Below are 17,807 nucleotides of genomic sequence, written 5' to 3'. Positions count from 1 at the left end.
ACAGCCTCCAGCAGCCCCCCCCCCCCCAGCTCTTCCTCCCACTTCCGCTAAACATCTCCTAATTGGGCACCCTCCCAGTCTATTAACTTTGTAAGTTCCTGACATCCTGCCCTCACCAACCTCTGCTTTCGACACCACCTTGTCCTGCAACCCTGGGGCGACAGATCAGGAAAGGACGGCACCCTGTTTCCTTACACAGTTCCGAACCTGTAAGTACCAGAATCCATTGCTGGGCAGCTCATACTCCCCTACCAACCTCTCTTAGCTCGAAAAACTGCCCCGCACAAACAGGTCTCCAAACTGCTCAATCCCCTCTCGCTGCCACCCCGGAAACCCTCATTACACCCCCCCGGAACAAACACCTCCGGCCTCAGGTGCTACGACGGTGAGATATTTTCATGTCAGCATCGAGTGACGTGGAGGGGAACCTCCAGGTCGTGGTGTTCCCAGATACCTGCTGCTCTTGTTCTTCCAGATGATAATGGTCCTGGGTTTGGAAGGTGCTGCCTAAGGAGCCTTGGCGAGTTGCTGCAGTGCATCTTGTAGATGGCACACATGGCTGCCGCTTTTCGTCGGTGGTGGAGGGAGTGAATGTTTGTGGGGCTGCTTTGTCCTGGATGGTGTCGAGCTTCTTGAGTGTTGTTGGAGCTGCACTCATCCAGGCAAGCGGAGAGTATTCCATCACACTCCTGACTTGTGCCTTATGGGCTCTGGGAGTCAGGAGGTGAGATACTTGCTGCAAGATTCCCAGCTTTTGACCTGCTCTGGTAGCCAAAGTATTTATATGGCCAGTTCAGTTCAGTTTCTGGTCAATATTAGCCCGCAGGAAATGAAAAATGAAAATCGCTTATTGTCACGAGTAGGCTTAAATGAAGTTACCGTGAAAAGCCCCTAGTCGCCACATTCCGGCGCCTGTTCGGGGAGGCTGGTACGGGAATCGAACCGTGCTGCTGGCCTGCTTGGTCTGCTTTAAAAGCTAGCGATTTAGCCGAGTGAGCTAAACCACCCCCAGTCCCAGGATGTTGATAATGGGGCATTCAGTGGTGGTAATGTCATTGACTGTGATGAGGAGATGGTTAGTTTGTGTCCCGTTGGAAATGATCATTGCCTGGCACTTCTGTGGCGTGAATGTTACTTGCCACTTGTCAGCCCAAGCTTGGATATTGTCCAGGTCTTGCTGCATGTGGACATGGCATCGCACAGATTTGCTGAAGTGACTCTCCTTGTCTAATTTGCTGACAGAATAATGAGGTAGTTCATTGAGGGGAAGTTCAGCCTCAAAAGGCCGTTGAATTCCACTGACGGTTCCATTTTGGTTTTCCGGCGTGCCACCAGAACAGAGCGAGTCCCAATGGGAAGTGAATAATTGCGCAACAGAACCTTCCCCAAATTATTATTTCTCACAGTAAATGTTGCTCTGTCATTTTACTGGCAAATTACAATTCACAAAATATCAAATTATTCTGACATTTCTGCAGTGACAGTCACAGCACGACAGTAATTAAAAGCCTGCAGACTTGTCAGTGAAATGATCCGGAGAGATAATACCAAGCAGGCAAAAAACAAAAGAGAATGAGGAAGAGTGAAAGTTCTGAGTCCCGCAGTCAATGTCACTGAAAGATCTTGGGCGGGATTCTCCCCTACCCGGCGGGGCGGGCCACCCGTAAGGTGCAGAATCTCCGCCAGCGCCGGCGGGGTTGGCACCGCTCCAGCCTGCGTAGAAGTGCTTGGCACGGGGGGGTTCTTCTCCGCACCGGCCATGGCGGAGTTGACAGCAGCCGGCCTCCACGGCACAGGCCCGCCCGCGGATCGGTGGGCCCCGATCACGGGCCAGGCCACCGTGGGGGCACCCCCCGGGGCCAGATCACCCCGCGCCGCCCCCCCCCCCCCACCCGACGACTTTGCAGGTCCCGCCGGTAAAGGCCTGGTTTGATTCTCCGGGAACTACCACATTCCCTGATAACATCCTGAAAAATGTCAGAGACGCAAGTTCTTCCTTTTCACTGCCTTCAATCTTCAACAGTTTCTTTCCACTGAATTCCTTCATCATGTGCACACAGCTACAATCATTTAGAATAATAGTACGGAATTGTCATTCATCAACATGAACGAAGAACCACTGGTGTTTATATAACCACTTCAACGTATTTAGGAAGAGTTGAAGAATATGAACCAGCGAGCATACGTTTGCTGTATTTCTCCTGAGGCACAAGCATGATCACTCACTTGGATGTATTTTCGTTTACCAATGCATTCACAGTGTTTTCATTCCATCAGCTTTGCTCTGACCTGACCCAGCAAAAAGGGCCTGATTTTGCTGATGACCGAACAGTGTCTAAACAATGCATTCATCGGTTGTCAGGATCATAAAGAGGCCATTTGGCCCCTCAAGCCTGCTCTTCCATTCAGTAAGATCATGGCTGAATTTGGCCTGAACTCCACTTTCCTTCCTGCACCATTGTGTCACTCCGTGCGGCCCTGCCCCCGCATCATATCTGATTGAAAGCAAATTACTGCGGATGCTGGAATCTGAAACCAAAGAGAAGATGCTGGAAAATCTCAGCAAGTCTGGCAGCATCTGTATAGAGAGAAAAGAGCCAACGTTTCAAGTCCAGGTGACTCTTTATCAAACCTTTGACAATGGGTCACCTGGACTCGAAACGTCAGCTCTTTTCTATCCCTCCAGATGCTGCCAGACCTGCTGAGATTTTCCATCACCTCTGATTCCCTTGTCGATCCAAAATCTGTCTGGCTCAGCCTTGAAACATAGAAAATAAGAGCCAGTTTAGGCCATTCGGACTTCGAGCCTACTGCTCTGCCATTCAGTACGATCATGGCTGATCCTCTATCTCAACGTCGCACTCCCGCTCTTTCTCCATAATCCTGGAAGCCTTTAGAGTCTCAAAATCTATCCATTTCCTTCTTAAATATATTCAGTGACTTAGCCTCCACAACTTTCTGTGGTACAGAATTCCACAGGTGCACCACCTACTGTGTGAAGAGGTTTCACCTCATCTCAGCCCCCCCCCCCCCCCCCCCCCCCCCCCCCCCCCCCCGTCACAGGAAGCAACAAACCTGTCTCCAATCTGTCCAGCTCAGTCAGAATTTGAAACTTTTCAATGAACTTCCTCTCTTCTACATTTCAGTGAATACACGTCATGTCGACCCAATCTCTACTCACCTTGCCATCAGGCTTTAAATCTCATCAACAAGGCCATTTATCCGATTGCAAAGAGGAATGAGAGTTTAGAAGGGAAATAGTTTACCTGGGAGGTGGTGAGGATCTAGAACTTGCTGCTGCAAGGGTAGAAGAGGCAGAAACATAACATTAAAAAAGTACTTGGATTTGCACCTGAAGTACAGTAACCTTCAAGGCTACGGAGCAAGGAGGCGAGAGTGGGATGATTCTTGGTCAGTGCAGGCTCTTCAAGGGCCAATTTACCTAATTTTGTGCTGCACATTTCAATGATTCTTTGATTTCTGTGCCCCGTTGCCCTCAAGTGTGCAAATATCGGTTGGTACCCCGAGAAACTTATTGGGTGTTTATTGTAAAAAAAAACTGAGATCTGCATGAATGGGTCTAACTAACCCATTCTGGTTTAATTTGGCCATGTGAGCACTGAAGATTGAGCAAAGCATACCCAACTCATTGCTGCAGATGCTGGATTCTGAAACATAAACAGAAAATACTGGACAATCTCAGCATCTGTGGAGAGAGAAGGGAGTTAACGTTACGAGTCTGGGTGACTCTGCCAAAGCTGGAGAGAGCTGGAAACAGGGTCAGATTTATACTGTTTTGAGGGGGGACAGCGGGGCAAGACAGGGGGCCAGCAATGGGTGGAGATTGACAAAGATATCATGGACAGAAAGACAAAGGAAATGACAAATGGGGTGATTAAGGCTAAGAAGGGAGCTGATAGTGGCACAGAAAGAGATTAGAATGTGTTAATGGCAGAACAAAGGTGAGCTGTGTGTCAAAGGGTAATGAGGAACAGGGAACTGATGGCCCAAGTGGGGTGGGGGAGGGGGAAGGGGAACAGTAGTGACGGAACAACAGATCAATGGAAGAAATGAAAATAAATTGATAGAAATTCTGTTTGTGTGCAAGGATCCTCTCAGATATTTCTACTGCTGATTGTTGAAGTAGCAAGTGACCCTTTTCAGTCAGATTAGTCTGAATGTTTTTTTTTTAAACAATTGTATGGAAGATTAAACACAAGTGAGAAACATTGGTTTGAAACTGGGCTTGTGAGCTTTCAGGTAAGGTAGCAGTTTCACAGCATCATCAAATGTTTCAGTGTCCCGAGCCATCACCAGTATGGAAAGATGGGTGGTTCTTCTGGCTGTGCTCATTTGTATTCCTGTTCATGGGAAGTTAGTCAGGCTGCCATCAGGGCACAGGTTTGCTATTTCTTTCCCTCTGTGAACAGAGAGCAATTTCATGCACTTTGCATTGCAAGAACATCTCTCTGCCTTGTTCCAACCTCTCCTGGGTTTTGACCACGGTGTGATGTGTTCGGCTTTGTAGGCAGATGGCCCTGCTCCAGGCCATTTCCTTGAATTTGAGACATCATCAGAAATGAACTCTTCATTAAATGTCGTGGGAGAATTTGATCAATGCATTTTCCAAAGTTCATAAGATCGGCGCTATTTCCCTCATTGTATGGCATGCACATACCAATACAGCTCAATTGGATGAAGATGCGGGAAGTGCACTGTGATCTTTGATTTTATTTTAATTTTAACTTTGTGTCTTTATCTTTAATCGTCACAAGTAACCATTCTGAAGCCTCAGAAGCCAAGTATAAAGTTTAAACCCGTGTCCTCATAAGAAACTACTCGTGGTGTTCAGATTCAGACATTACCAATACAGTAATAGTGACACCAACACTTAAATCCCACAGGCCCTTTAACTTCCAGTAGGACAAGCGAATGCCTGAAGGCAAAGACGTCTGAGCCGCCTGGGCATTGTGGGTCAGATTGACGGGGCTCCTGGTCACATGGGTCACCATTTGGACATCATGGTTTAGTGTCTGAGCTTACTCCATTGATATTTCTTTCCTTTCTGAATCAGAAGTTCAGCGGCGCACCAAGTATGTGCTATATTGCCAGAGACGTCACTCCTCAGATGAAACATTAAAAAGCAAACCCCCAGTTCAGATAAACACAGCAAAGTCCGTGGCACCAATGAAAGAAGGATAGAGAGCTTGGGACCTGGCCAAGCATGCCCCCAAATAAAAACAGGATGATACCATTTCCTTGAATTTGAGACATCATCAGAAATGAACTCTTCATTAAATGTCGTGGGAGAATTTGATCAATGCATTTTCCAAAGTTCATAAGATCGGCGCTATTTCCCTCATTGTATGGCATGCACATACCAATACAGCTCAATTGGATGAAGATGCATTGGTTAGGGGCCTCACGGTAGCATGGTGGTTAGCATCAATGCTTCACAGCTCCAGGGTCCCAGGTTCGATTCCCGGCTGGGTCACTGTCTGTGTGGAGTCTGCACGTCCTCCCCGTGTGTGCGTGGGTTTCCTCCGGGTGCTCCGGTTTCCTCCCACAGTCCAAAAGATGTGCGGGTTAGGTGGATTGGCCATGCTAAATTGCCCGTAGTGTAAGGTTAATGGGGGGATTGTTGGGTTAATGGGTTACGTGGGTTTAAGTAGGGTGATCATTGCTCGGCACAACATCGAGGGCCGAAGGGCCTGGCCTGTTCTGTGCTGTACTGTTCTATGTTCTATGTTCTATACGTTGTTGACCTAATTGCTGCTTGTGCAATCTTGCCATGTGCAATTGTTTGCCTTGTGGCGTAACAACAGGGACTGTAGTGTGAAAGACGTGATTACTGATGACTGAGGATTATTTTGCAATCTTCACTCGACACAGTGGAGGTGCCGAAGGACTGGAGGAATGCAAATGTGGTTCCGTTGTTTGAAAACGGTATGAAGGAAAGGCCGGTTAGTCTTATTTCGGTGGTAGGAAAGCTGTTCGAATCAACCCTGAGAGATTGGATAAACGGCCATCAGAAAGGCATGGACCAGTCAGGGACAGTCAGCATGGCTTTGTTGAGGGAAGGTCATACCTTACAAGTTTGATTGAATTCTTTGAGGAAGTGACAAGGTGGATCGATGAGGGTAATGGAGTGGATGTTGTCTACATGGATTTTAACAAGGCATTTGACAAGGTCCCACGTGGCAGACTGGGAAAGAAAATTCAAGCCCATGGGATACATGGTAATGTGGCAAATTGGATCCAAAGTTTGGTTCCAAAAGCATATATATAGACAATTCTGGAACCTATCTCTTCATTCACCTGAGGAAGGGGCAGTTCTCAGAAAGCTAGTGATTCGAAACAAACCTGTTGGACTTTAACCTGGTGTTGTAACTGTGCTCACCCCAGTCCAACGCTGGCATCTCCACATCATGGAATATTGTGCGCAGTTCTGGTCACCACATTACAGGAAGGATGTAATCGTTCTGGGGAGAGTGCAGAGGAGGTTTACAAGAATGTTGCCAGGGCTGGAGAAGTGTAGCTCCGAGGAGAGATTGGAGAGGTTGGGTGGGGTTGTTTTCCTTGGAACAGGGAAGGCTGAGGGGTGACATGATTAATATATATTAAATATTGAGGGGGAGAGATAGATGAGACAGAAGGAACTTGTTTCCCTTGGCAGGTAGTTGAAAAACCAGGAGTTATAGATTCAAGCTGAGTGGCAGGAGGATCAGACGGGACATGAGGGAAAAAACGTTTTTCTGCAGAGGATGGTGGGTGTCTGGAATTTACTGCCTGAGTTGGTGATGGAGGCAGAGACCCTAAAGTCTTTGAAAAAGGGGCTCTGCACTTCAAGTGCTGTAAACTGCAGGGCTCTGGGTATGTGCAGGAAGATGGGATTAGAAAGGGCACCTGTCTTTGGGTCGGTATGGACAAGATGGGCCGAATGTGCTGTATCTTTTCTATTGGTCTATGTTTCTAACATTACAGCGAAAATAATGATGGACAAAAGAATCTGAGGTCTTCATGTTCCTTCCCAGCATGGATACACCCAGTGAAAAGTGGGATCTGTCTTTTCTGTTTTGCATTTGTTCGTAAGATTTTTTTAAATTATCAACTCAGAAAGGAGAAAACAAATATGAGGATTTCTCTCGCCCGTGAAACATTTCAAAATGTTCCATGCACTGAATTACTTTCCGAGAACATTGGCTTTGGTTATTGGTGGGCAGCACGGTAGCATTGTGGATAGCACAATTGCTTCACAGCTCCAGGGTCCCAGGTTCGATTCCCGGCTTGGGTCACTGTCTGTGCGGAGTCTGCACATCCTCCCCGTGTGTGCGTGGGTTTCCTCCGGGCGCTCCGGTTTCCTCCCACAGTCCAAAGATGTGCAGGTTAGGGTGGATTGGCCATGATAAATTGCCCTCACTGTCCAAAATTGCCCTTAGTGTTGGGTGGGGTTACTGGGTTATGGGGATAGGGTGGAGGTGTTGACCTCGGGTAGGGTGCTCTTTCCAAGAGCCGGTGCAGCATCGATGGGCCGAGTGGCCTCCTTCTGCACTGCAAATTCTATGAAAACAGAGGCGTTTGGTTTATTCCATCCCCTGATTGAAAACCAACGGACAAGACCAATACTTATCATAATGTGTATATCCTTCTGGAGGTCACCCATCTCCAGCATCCATCAGTCACACTTGGAAAAATTGACACTTTGTGTGACACTGGTTCCTGATGGACTCAAACATCACAGGACAACAGCAAATCAAACCACTGATCTGGAAGCTCCTTCAAAAATGTTTTTTTTAAACCCTGATCACTTCTGACCTCTGTTGTAGCTATCTATTTACAGCCACTCACTTGTGGCCTGTGAGACGAGTGTCGCGGTCTCATGTTTGACCTGAGGCACACTACCTGCCTGCATGGAATCATACAACGGTCCTGTCATAATGTAGCAGCGCTTTCCCCAATTTGCCATGAGCGAGAGCAGCACTTATTAAAATCAGACCGCTCTTGTCCATTAGTTTCGGTATTTGAGTTACGGAGGAGATCCAAAATATTTGCGAGTTGAAGTCAGTGGCGCACAGCACCGAGAGTTAAATCAGAAACTCTGCAGAGAGCCCCATCAACCTTTGAGCGAGTGCGCAGCCTAATTTATAAGTCACTGCTCTCTCTTTTTTGAAACCTCTTCGGTCTCTGCAATGAGCCTTTCAGACTCCTTTGGGGACTCCTGTTGTCACCAGATTGACTGCCACGGGGAGTTTTTACTGCGTGACCTGTTTGCCAGCCGCAATCAGTAATGCCAGTCCCAGACTGGTAATAAAAGCCAAAAGTGACAATTGTCAATCTTCAAGTCCAAAAATTAATGTGTTCATCAAACCTTTTTTTGTCTACTATTTTAACTAAGGCATTACCTATCTGTGCCAAATCAGTAAATGCCTTGAGTAAAATAGCAGAGAGTATTGTACGAGCTTGTCAGTTGTCGGCACATTGTTATTATGAACCAACAAAGTCTGATTGTTCTCCAGCTTATCCAGTGAGTGAATGGTTGACTCTCATGAATCGGTGTGTTAATCACTCTTTGTTTTGTCTCTTTTCTCTATAAAGTCTGCAGACAGAAGGAGCTGAGATAATCTTGAGTCCTGAGGTCACCTGTGGGCCGCCAGGTTTGACTTTGTCCAACCCCATCGCTCTGACGGTCCCTCACTGTGCAATGGTGTGTTCAGAGCACTGGAGCATAAAGCTGAAGAGACAGACAGTGACAGGAAAGTGGGAGGTGAGTTTGGAGAAGCTTGGAGATGTCTCGCAACGGCCACATTGACATATTTGCATTCATTCTAGACCCCTCCAGCCCTGATCCAGCAGAGCTAGGGAAATAGATTTATTTTTAATGTTGGCCCAGCTGGCGAGTCTCTGCTTGTGACATGATGGAAGCAAATTATAAGCAACATTTGAAAGCACATTTCATCAAGTTATTTTAATGTGAATGTGGTGTTGATGTTCCTGAAGTTACTCAACAGCAACTGCAGAATGTTTTCAATAAATTGGAAGGTTGGATTGAACAACATAGCACAGAAAACAAGTTGAAGACCAGAAATTTGAACTACGTTGCCTTAAAAACTTGAAAAACTTTCTTACGCAAACTTGCTTCTCCAATGTGCACAGAACTTTTTTTTTTTTTTTAAATAAATTTAGATTACCCAATTATTTTTTCCAATTAAGGGGCAATTTAGCGTGGCCAATCCACCTACTCTGCACATTTTTGGGTTGTGGGGGCGAAACCCACGCAGACACGGGGAGAATGTGCAAACTCCACACGGACAGTGACCCAGAGCCGGGATCGAACCTGGGACCTCAGCGCCGTGAGGCGGTTGTGCTAACCACTAGGCCACTGTGCTGCCCATGTGCACAGAACTGAAGAGAGATTTTCCTCAAGCGCTGGCCTTTGTTGTCTTATTATCACATTCTGCTATCTTACCTTTAAGCAGTTCTTCAGTCCTTAATGCGACCATTAACATTTGTCTTGTGTCTATGACATCTTTCTCAATCCCTCCTTGGCTCCAAACTATCCCTGATTTTCTATTCTGCTCCACCTCCTCCACCCCCTCTCCAACGATGTAATTCATTATGTTTCTAACTATTCCACTTCAGTCCTGCAGAAAAGTTGTACGGATTCAAAACGTGAACTGTTTCTTTCCACAGGTGCTGCTGAGCTTGTCCAGCATCCACAGTATTTTGCCTTTATTTGTATGTCTGCTATGGTGTGCGAGTACATTTATGCGAACTCCGAGTGTTTTGTGTGTGTGTGTGTGTGCGTATATCCATTTCTCTGCAATGATATCTGCCGTTGTCCCAATACGTGTACATGTATCACTCCCTCTGTTTCTTTCTCTGCTGGAGTCCATCCCGTTCCCAGCTCGGGGCCGGTCTGAACATGTTGCACGCCCACCTTGTGTGATTTTGGTAGGTCAGCTTCCGCCATACATTGGCCCAGGCACAGGTACACACGTCCTGCTTGCAGAGCATTCCAGGGACAGACAGTAGTGCCTGAAAGACCACGACTAACAAAAAGCAATGTGGCCTCTTGAAAGTTAATGGTCGATAATGAGGGAAATATTCTGTGAGTCTTTATGAAAGTTCAAACCGGATTTAGTAACCGTTTACGAAGTCTGGGCAGAGCAAGCTGATAACTAAATGAAGAAAAGGCAACATGGAAACACAAGGAGGATCTATTGGCCAGTGACTGAATTTCACTGCGACGATACAAAGCCCAACTATACAGACCACACCTGGAGGATTGTGTTCAGTTGTGGGCACAACACCTTACAAAGGACAGATTGGTCTTGGAAGGAATGCCCATTTTAGTTCAATAACTCTTAATACCCACGCTCTTCAACAAAGTCCTGGGAAAGAAAAACTCAAGAGTAGGAGATACTGTGGGAAACCTGGATGTCAATACGGTGAGAGTGAATGCAGGAGCAGCACAGTCACAGTTAGTCATGGTGTGAAGAGTTCACAAAAGGCACGATCTAATGGCCTCGTTGTGCCCGACTTGGCAGGCGACGAGGCCAGTAAATCGAGCAAGAGGCCTCTCTCGAGATCGGACAAGACCTTGCGAGGCATCGTACTCTGGATCCCGCCTTCAATGGGTGGGATCCAGATTTGCATATCGAGGTCTGCAGCAGTTAGCTCCCATAAATATGTTCATGCCAGAGTTACCCAAGGCATGTGATCAACAGCCTCGTCTCGGAGACTCAGAACGGGCATTGTTTAGCACTGGTTTCCACAAATGTGGACTAGGCGTACCGGCACTTGGGTCTCAAGTGATTGGGGACACCTGGCACTTCCGACGCTTGCTGGGCACTGTTTCCAGGCTGGCAGGGCCAAGGTGTCAACTTGCCCGTGATGGGGATTAGAACCGGAGGTGCCCTGCCCTAATGAGGTGGGATACGGGGGGCTCGAGGACCCTTTCTTGGTAGGTTGGGGCGTTTAAGGGTCGGAGGCCATGGAGGGGGGGCAGAGGTTGGGGATCTCTTCCTGCATTGGCGAGCTGCGCTCGTTCGTGCAGGAAATGAGCTGAAGTGCAGCCCCGGTGGGATGTTCCTCACTGAGCCTGAGAAACAAGCAGAATCCTGTCTAATAGCAAGGTTGTTCCTGGGGCAGCAATCGCCGGGACACATCCCGCTAAATGGGTCCGAAACAGGATTTTGTTTGATTTCCATTAAATAGCGCCCAAAGTCATTAATAAGTTTATGGTTGCAACACGCACCACCGCATCAGTGCATAAACTGAAACCTGTTCCCTTGTGGATTGTTGTTGCTTTTGCATCAGTACAAAATACGGAATGATTTGAGCAAAGTCATCTCTTTGCTGTGCTTCCCTTCCAATGGGTGCTGAATACTGAGGAGCTGAGAAACACAATCCAGAGCAGCCTGGCTTGGCTGGGAGAAATTTGGCCTGTGAGTCAGAAGTTTAGAGGGTTCAAGCACCCAATCCAGGCACTTTGCTCCAGCAACGCTGGAATTTGTCCTCCTTAACTTTCCTGTCGGAGGCAAAAGGTTTTCACCCAGGGGGTGGTTGGAGTCTGGAATGAACTTCCTGTGAGGATTGTGGCGGCAGATTCGATCGAGGTATTCAAAAGGGAATTGGATCACTATCTGGAAAGAAAGAATGTGCCAGGCAGGGGAGTTGGACGAGATAGAATGCTCTTTCGGAGAGCCAGTGCAGACTTGATGGTGGCTTCCTGCACTATAAAGATTCTGTGATTCCTCCTTCCACATTGCCCCTGGAATAACCCTTCCCCAAATAACATGCAGCCGCATGCAAATGTCGAGTTCCTGGTTTTCCATTTGCTGCAGTTTCTTTTCCACCTTTAATTTTCCCAACCATCCTTTACCCTTGCTGCATTTCACCTCCAGAGAAATGTTCCCAATCTCCAGGCCCAGTTTTTCCCTGTGGAACAGCCGCCGTCGGTACATCCTCAAATCCAAACTTGAGCATATTCGATGCATGTTTGGTAAATCTTTGAAGGTTACAGGACAGTGTCAGAAGGTTGTAAAATAAAGCAAAGCACAAGGGACCTTTGGCTTAATAAACAGATGAATCAACGACGATGAATCAATCACTGAACCATTTAAAAATGGCTGCTGAGGCGTCAGCTGGATAATTGTGGGCAGTTTTGGGCACCACATTTTTGGAAGGATTCCAGGGTTTCGGAGAGGGCACAGAGGAGATTTATTGGAATGGTGGCAGGGTTGTGGGACTTGTTTTGGTGGGGGGTCAAGAGGAATTTAAGAGAGGTGTTTAAAATTGTGAGGGGTTTGACAGCAGAAACAAGGAAGCCTTCAGAATGGAGAAAGTGCAGGTTGAGAAAGGTCTCATGAGATTTGCCCTGGCTTTTCTTGCTTCATTAGTCAACAATGCAGGCCATGCAGGAGGGGATTTTTTAAATGTTATATTACATAGGTTCAGAAGGAGCAAGGTTTCACGTCATTTGTTACCATGCGGAGTACCTACCCAATTCATTGCAGCATAAAATTTGTATTGACAGGAAGGTTGGGAGCCAAAAGGTACAGATTTAAGATACCTGGGGAATATGGGGATATTATTTTACGCAGAGAGTTGCTAAGATCTGGAATGCGCTGCCTGAACAGGTGAGAAAGCGGATTAAACAGTAACTTGCAATTGAGAAGTGAGTATACTTTAAAATAAGAAATGTTCAGGGCTATGGGCAAAGAGCAGGGGAGTTGGACTTATTGGACAGCTCTTTCACAGAGTTGACATGATTGGCCAAATAGCAGCCTTCACCCCTGTATTACTTTTATTCATTAACGGGATGTGGGCGTCGCTGGTTGGCCAGCATTTATTACCCATCCCGAGCGACCCTTCAGAAGGTGGTGGTGAGTTGCCATCTTGAACCGCTGCAATCCCTGAGGTGTCGGCCATCCACTGTGCTGTCACAGAGAGAGCTATTCGAGGTACTGCACAGAAAGACCTTACTGTCATACGCGGGACTGTTGCATTGCCGTCCAGATGAGATGGCAAGCCAATGTCCCACACAGATTTCAGTTTGGCTATTGACATGTCCTGTACTGAACTGGGTGCGGATTCTGTGTGGAACCATGGCCCACCTGAACCGATGTGATGCAACATTAAAAAGTTCCCTCATACACGGGCTGCCCTGTGAGCTAATGAAGCACAAAGCCAGGTCAAATCTCCGGAATAGACCTTTCTCAACCTCTACGTTCTCTGTCCAGAACACTTATAAAAAAAGAATCTCGAGCTAGTTGTGATATTCGGGTTTCATGTATTAATGGTTTCTCTCAGTGCCCTGTGTATTCTCTTGCTGACAAAATACTGAACTATATTCAGTGCGGATAATTCCTCCAACCCATTTACGAATAAATGCTTCTTGTTACTCTATTTTTTCCCAATCTGCATTAATTGGCTTTCCAAGTGTGTCGTGCTTGTGTTCTGCCGTTCAGTGCTAGAAAATAGCAATCATCAAAGCCTCATTAATAGCAATAGAGACAGCTTTTTAACACCTAGAATGCGGGGTGCAGTGTGTGCAGTCAAATCACTACTCAACAATTTGTCAGTGTTCCTCTTTCAAACTTCTTTGTTTGGCTGCATTTTAAAAAAAATAATTGCGCAAGCCACTCTATCAAATGGTGAAGGATTCACTTGTTTGCCCCATTTTGTTGCATCCAAAAATGCAGTAACAACAACCAGCTTTTAGACAAGGCTTTATACGTGGTAAAATATTCCAGGGCACCACACCACCGAGGTGTTATCAAAGAAATCCTGACCGAGTTAAATAAAAAGGTGCTGTGACGTGCGACCAAACCTTTGTTGAACATGTCGCCTCTGAGGAGCGAGGTAAGAGGTTTAGGGAGGGAATTCGAGGGCCCAGCAGCTGATGGGGCGAAGTAAATTGCGGATACATAAGCCATCAGATATTAATGAGTGCAGAATTCTCGGAGGGTATGCAGGTTGGGCTTGTTTTCAGTCATTGAATCTTACCTCACAGAAGGGGGCCGTTCTTTCAATCATGCCTTTGAAAGAACTATCCAATTAGTCCCACTCCTGCTGTTTCCCTGCAGCCCGAAAAACTTTCCCTTCTTCTTAATGTTTGCTTTACTGCTGTTGAGAATTCATTGAAAACCTGAAGAACGAAGGTCTTTACACGGTAATGTGCTGAAGTGGGAGAAAACTCTGGTGTTTGCTTGTATTATACCCAGACTGCACTTGTCAATCCTTCTCCTCACTCTTCCCAAGTCCCATTCTCCCATCACGTCTTTTTCACTCACCTACCTTGGCTCCTGATGAAGCAGTGCCTTCATTTTTAAAATGTCTTCCTTGTTTTCAAATCCCTTCATCGTTTTGTCCCTCCCCACCTATATTTCTCCGAGATAGCTGTTCCTCTCTAACCCTGTGCCCGAGCGAATGCCCAGTTCTAAAGACTCCACCAGTGGCATCCATGCTCTCGGTGCCTAGGCCCTGCACTCATGTGTTTCCTCCCTGAACATCTCTGCCTCCCTCTCCTTTAAGACGTTCCTTGAAACCTACAACTTTGTCCACCATTCTGTTCAGCCAACCTTATACGTAGATTGGCATGAAATTTTATTTCCTAACACCTCTCTGAAGTGCCTTGGGAGGTGTGAATGGCGCACTGGATATATAGAACATAGAACAGTACAGCACAAAACAGGCCCTTCGGCCCTCGATGTTGTGCCGAGCATTGTCCGAAACCAAGACCAAGCTATCCCACTCCCTGTCATTCTGGTGTGCTCCATGTGCCTATCCAATAACCACTTCAAAGTTCCTAAAGTGTCTGACTCCACTATCACAGCAGGCAGTCCATTCCATACCCAAACCACTTTCTGAGTAAAGAACCTACCTCGGACATCCCTCCTATATCTCCCACCCTGAACCTTATAACCGCTCCAAAGAGAAAAGCCCTAGCTCCCTCAACCTTTCTTCATAAGACATTTCCTCCAAACAAGGCAGCATCCTGGTAAATCTCCTTTGCACCCTTTCCAATGCTTTCACATCCTTCCTATATTGAGATGACCAGAACTGCATACAATATTCCATATAAATGGGATTCTCCAGCCGCGCCTGCCTGGCGATCGGAAATTCCCGCCCGAGGTCAGTGGACCTTTACATGGTCCACGTTCCGCCCGTGGTCATCTTGCGGCGGGCGGGGCGGAAGACACCAACCCCACAGATGTTGTCATTGCACAAGCCACTCTATCAAATGGTGAAGGTCCCAGGTTCGATTCCCGGCTGGGTCACTGTCTGTGCGGAGTCTGCACGTCCTCCCCGTGTGTGCGTGGGTTTCCTCCGGGTGCTCCGGTTTCCTCCCACAGTCCAAAGATGTGCGGGTTAGGTGGATTGGCCATGCTAAATTGCCCGTAGTGTCCTAAAAAGTAAGGTTAAGGGGGGGGGGGGGGGGTTGTTGGGTTACCGGTATAGGGTGGATACGTGGGTTTGAGTAGGGGTGATCATGGCTCGGCACAACATCGAGGGCCGAAGGGCCTGTTCTGTGCTGTACTGTTCTATGTTCTATGAAACTGAGACTCTCTGGTCTAAAGCAGACTCTCCTCCCATCTGAGACTCAGAGAAACTCTCCGTCTTGAGCCAGCAGAGGGAGGGATCTGCTTCCATCCATTAAACCGGCCAACAGGGAGGAGTGAATGAAGCGATGTTCGTACCCTTCCAACAGCACAGATGGTGCTTCATTGAGGAAGTATTGCACTGTCAGCACAAACGTTAAACTGAAGGACGGCTAACTTGTTTTTCCTTCTGTAAAGAAGATTAATGACTGGACGTGACCACCATAAGAGCTGTGTAAATGATGGTGACTAAAACAGTCTGTGTTTGATTTAGACCATGGGTGCAGAACTGAAGGACACGGGTTTAAAGTGAATAAGTCTCAGCCACCTTGTTTAATTCCTCAAAAAAAAAAGGAACCAAGTTATTAAATTGGAAAGGATTACAGGAATACAGATAGCCTGAGATTAACACACACTCCCAGAATATGAATCACTGTACTGTGCTGTGATGAGAAAATGCTACCTGTCTAGATATTCAATAGTTTGCCTGTGAGGATGGGCAAATAACGCGGAGGGTTACTGCTATAGTCACAGAGACCTGGGCCGGAATTCTCCAGTTGTTGAGATTCTCTTTTCCCGCCGGCCGCGCTCCCCGTCCGCGAGCTTCCCACCGGTGAGGGGTGGCTTCAATGGGAAATCCCATTGACAAGCGGCGGGAAGAGAGAATTCCACAGCCAGCGAACAACGCGCTGCCGAGAAATATGAGGCTGGTGGACTGGAGAATCCTCTCTGCCAAGCTGCCTGGGGGAATATCGGTCAGGTATCCGCAGCTCGCTGGCTCGATGTTAACTTCTAAACATTATTTATTTCACTTGAGATGGGTGTTGCTGGCAAGGGAAGCATTGAGTGCCCATTCCTTGTGAAGTTAATAGCAAGCCTACTTCTTGAACCGCTACCGTTTTTGTAGTCACGCTGGCAGGGAGAGGTTCCAAGACTTTCACCCCACAACGATAATGGAATGACCAATTGCTGACAAAGCTGAAGCCTAGAGGCAGACTGTTTATGTGTTGAGAGAGTTTACTGACTTGTTCAGTCTCGCAGCTCTCCTCCGACGTAACCCAGTGTCCCAGCCATCCCCTATTTATGCTCTTCCGAACTTACCAAATGATGAGCAAATTGAAGAGGGGTAACAGCCCCGAGTGGGGGCACTTAACTAAAGCAAAACATCAATGGAACCTTAACTAATCAAACTAAAATATCATGACCTGGGGGTGAAGATGCACTGAGCACCCGGAGCCCATGCCGCAGAAGGCCTGAAGCGTACCAGTCAGCTCCACATGCTTCCTTTTCAGGGCCACATGGCTGCAAATGTTGCCGCGGTATAAGGGCAGACAGTCGTGTCAGACAACCCCATTCACCACCTACTGGCTGGACCTGGTAATGCCCCCCTTACCAGGCCCAGAAATCCCTTATTTATTCTCCTGCAATAATACCAATAATCAATAAGTTTCATAAAAATGCCCTGGTGGGGCACTGCAACTAAAACAGAATCTCAAAGGAAACTTAACTAACTAAACCAAAATATCATTATTTGGGAGGGAATCCTCTACTTATATGTGCTCCAAGACAATTAATATTCATCACCTGTTCCTCTTAACCGTAACAATGTCATTGATAAGACATTGACATATCTAGGGGCAGCACGGTAGCATGGTGGTTAGCATAAATGCTTCACAGCTCCAGGGTCCCAGGTTCGATTCCCGGCTGGGTCACTGTCTGTGCGGAGTCTGTACGTCCTCCCCGTGTGTGCGTGGGTTTCCTCCGGGTGCTCCGGTTTCCTCCCACAGTCCAAAGATGTGCGGGTTAGGTGGATTGGCCATGCTAAATTGCCCGTAGTGTCCTAAAAAGCAAGGTTAAGGGCGGGGTTGTTGGGTTACGGGGATAGGGTGGATAAGTGGGGTTGAGTAGGGTGATCATTGATCGGCACAACATTGAGGGCCGAAGGGCCTGTTCTGTGCTGTACTGTTCTATGTTCTATGACAGTAATGAGACCCAGAGTCCAGTAAATTCCCCCCCTCCCTCGCAGTCTATTCAAATGCAGGGGTTGTTTTCTGTAGACCATGTTACATCCTGTCTTTGGCTGCATTCAAATTTCTTGTCTGTGACATTGATACAAGTGAAGAGGAAGAAAGAATGAGTTTAGCTCATGATGTGCTGCATGGTGCAGACTTCAAAACGACACCACATTTCATCCTGCAGTGG

The 17,807-nt window shown here is 47.2% G+C and overlaps 1 protein-coding gene across 6 annotated transcripts in view; it reads left to right on the top strand.

Moving 5' to 3' along the window:
• The window catches only part of LOC119957330 (netrin receptor UNC5D-like), a 464,604-nt gene that overhangs the window by 424,399 nt on the left and 22,398 nt on the right, over positions 1-17,807 (top strand). For all 6 annotated transcript variants that reach the window (XM_038785226.1, XM_038785223.1, XM_038785222.1 and 3 more), the window contains one exon: positions 8,596-8,764. In XM_038785226.1, coding sequence (XP_038641154.1) covers positions 8,596-8,764 — 169 coding nt within the window. The remainder of the gene's footprint in view (positions 1-8,595; positions 8,765-17,807) is intronic.

This window comes from Scyliorhinus canicula, chromosome 26 (genome assembly GCF_902713615.1).
Source record: "Scyliorhinus canicula chromosome 26, sScyCan1.1, whole genome shotgun sequence".
NCBI lineage: Eukaryota > Metazoa > Chordata > Chondrichthyes > Carcharhiniformes > Scyliorhinidae > Scyliorhinus > Scyliorhinus canicula.
The sequence above is the reverse complement of the archived record's forward strand: the minus strand, read 5'-3'. Positions and strand labels throughout refer to the sequence as shown.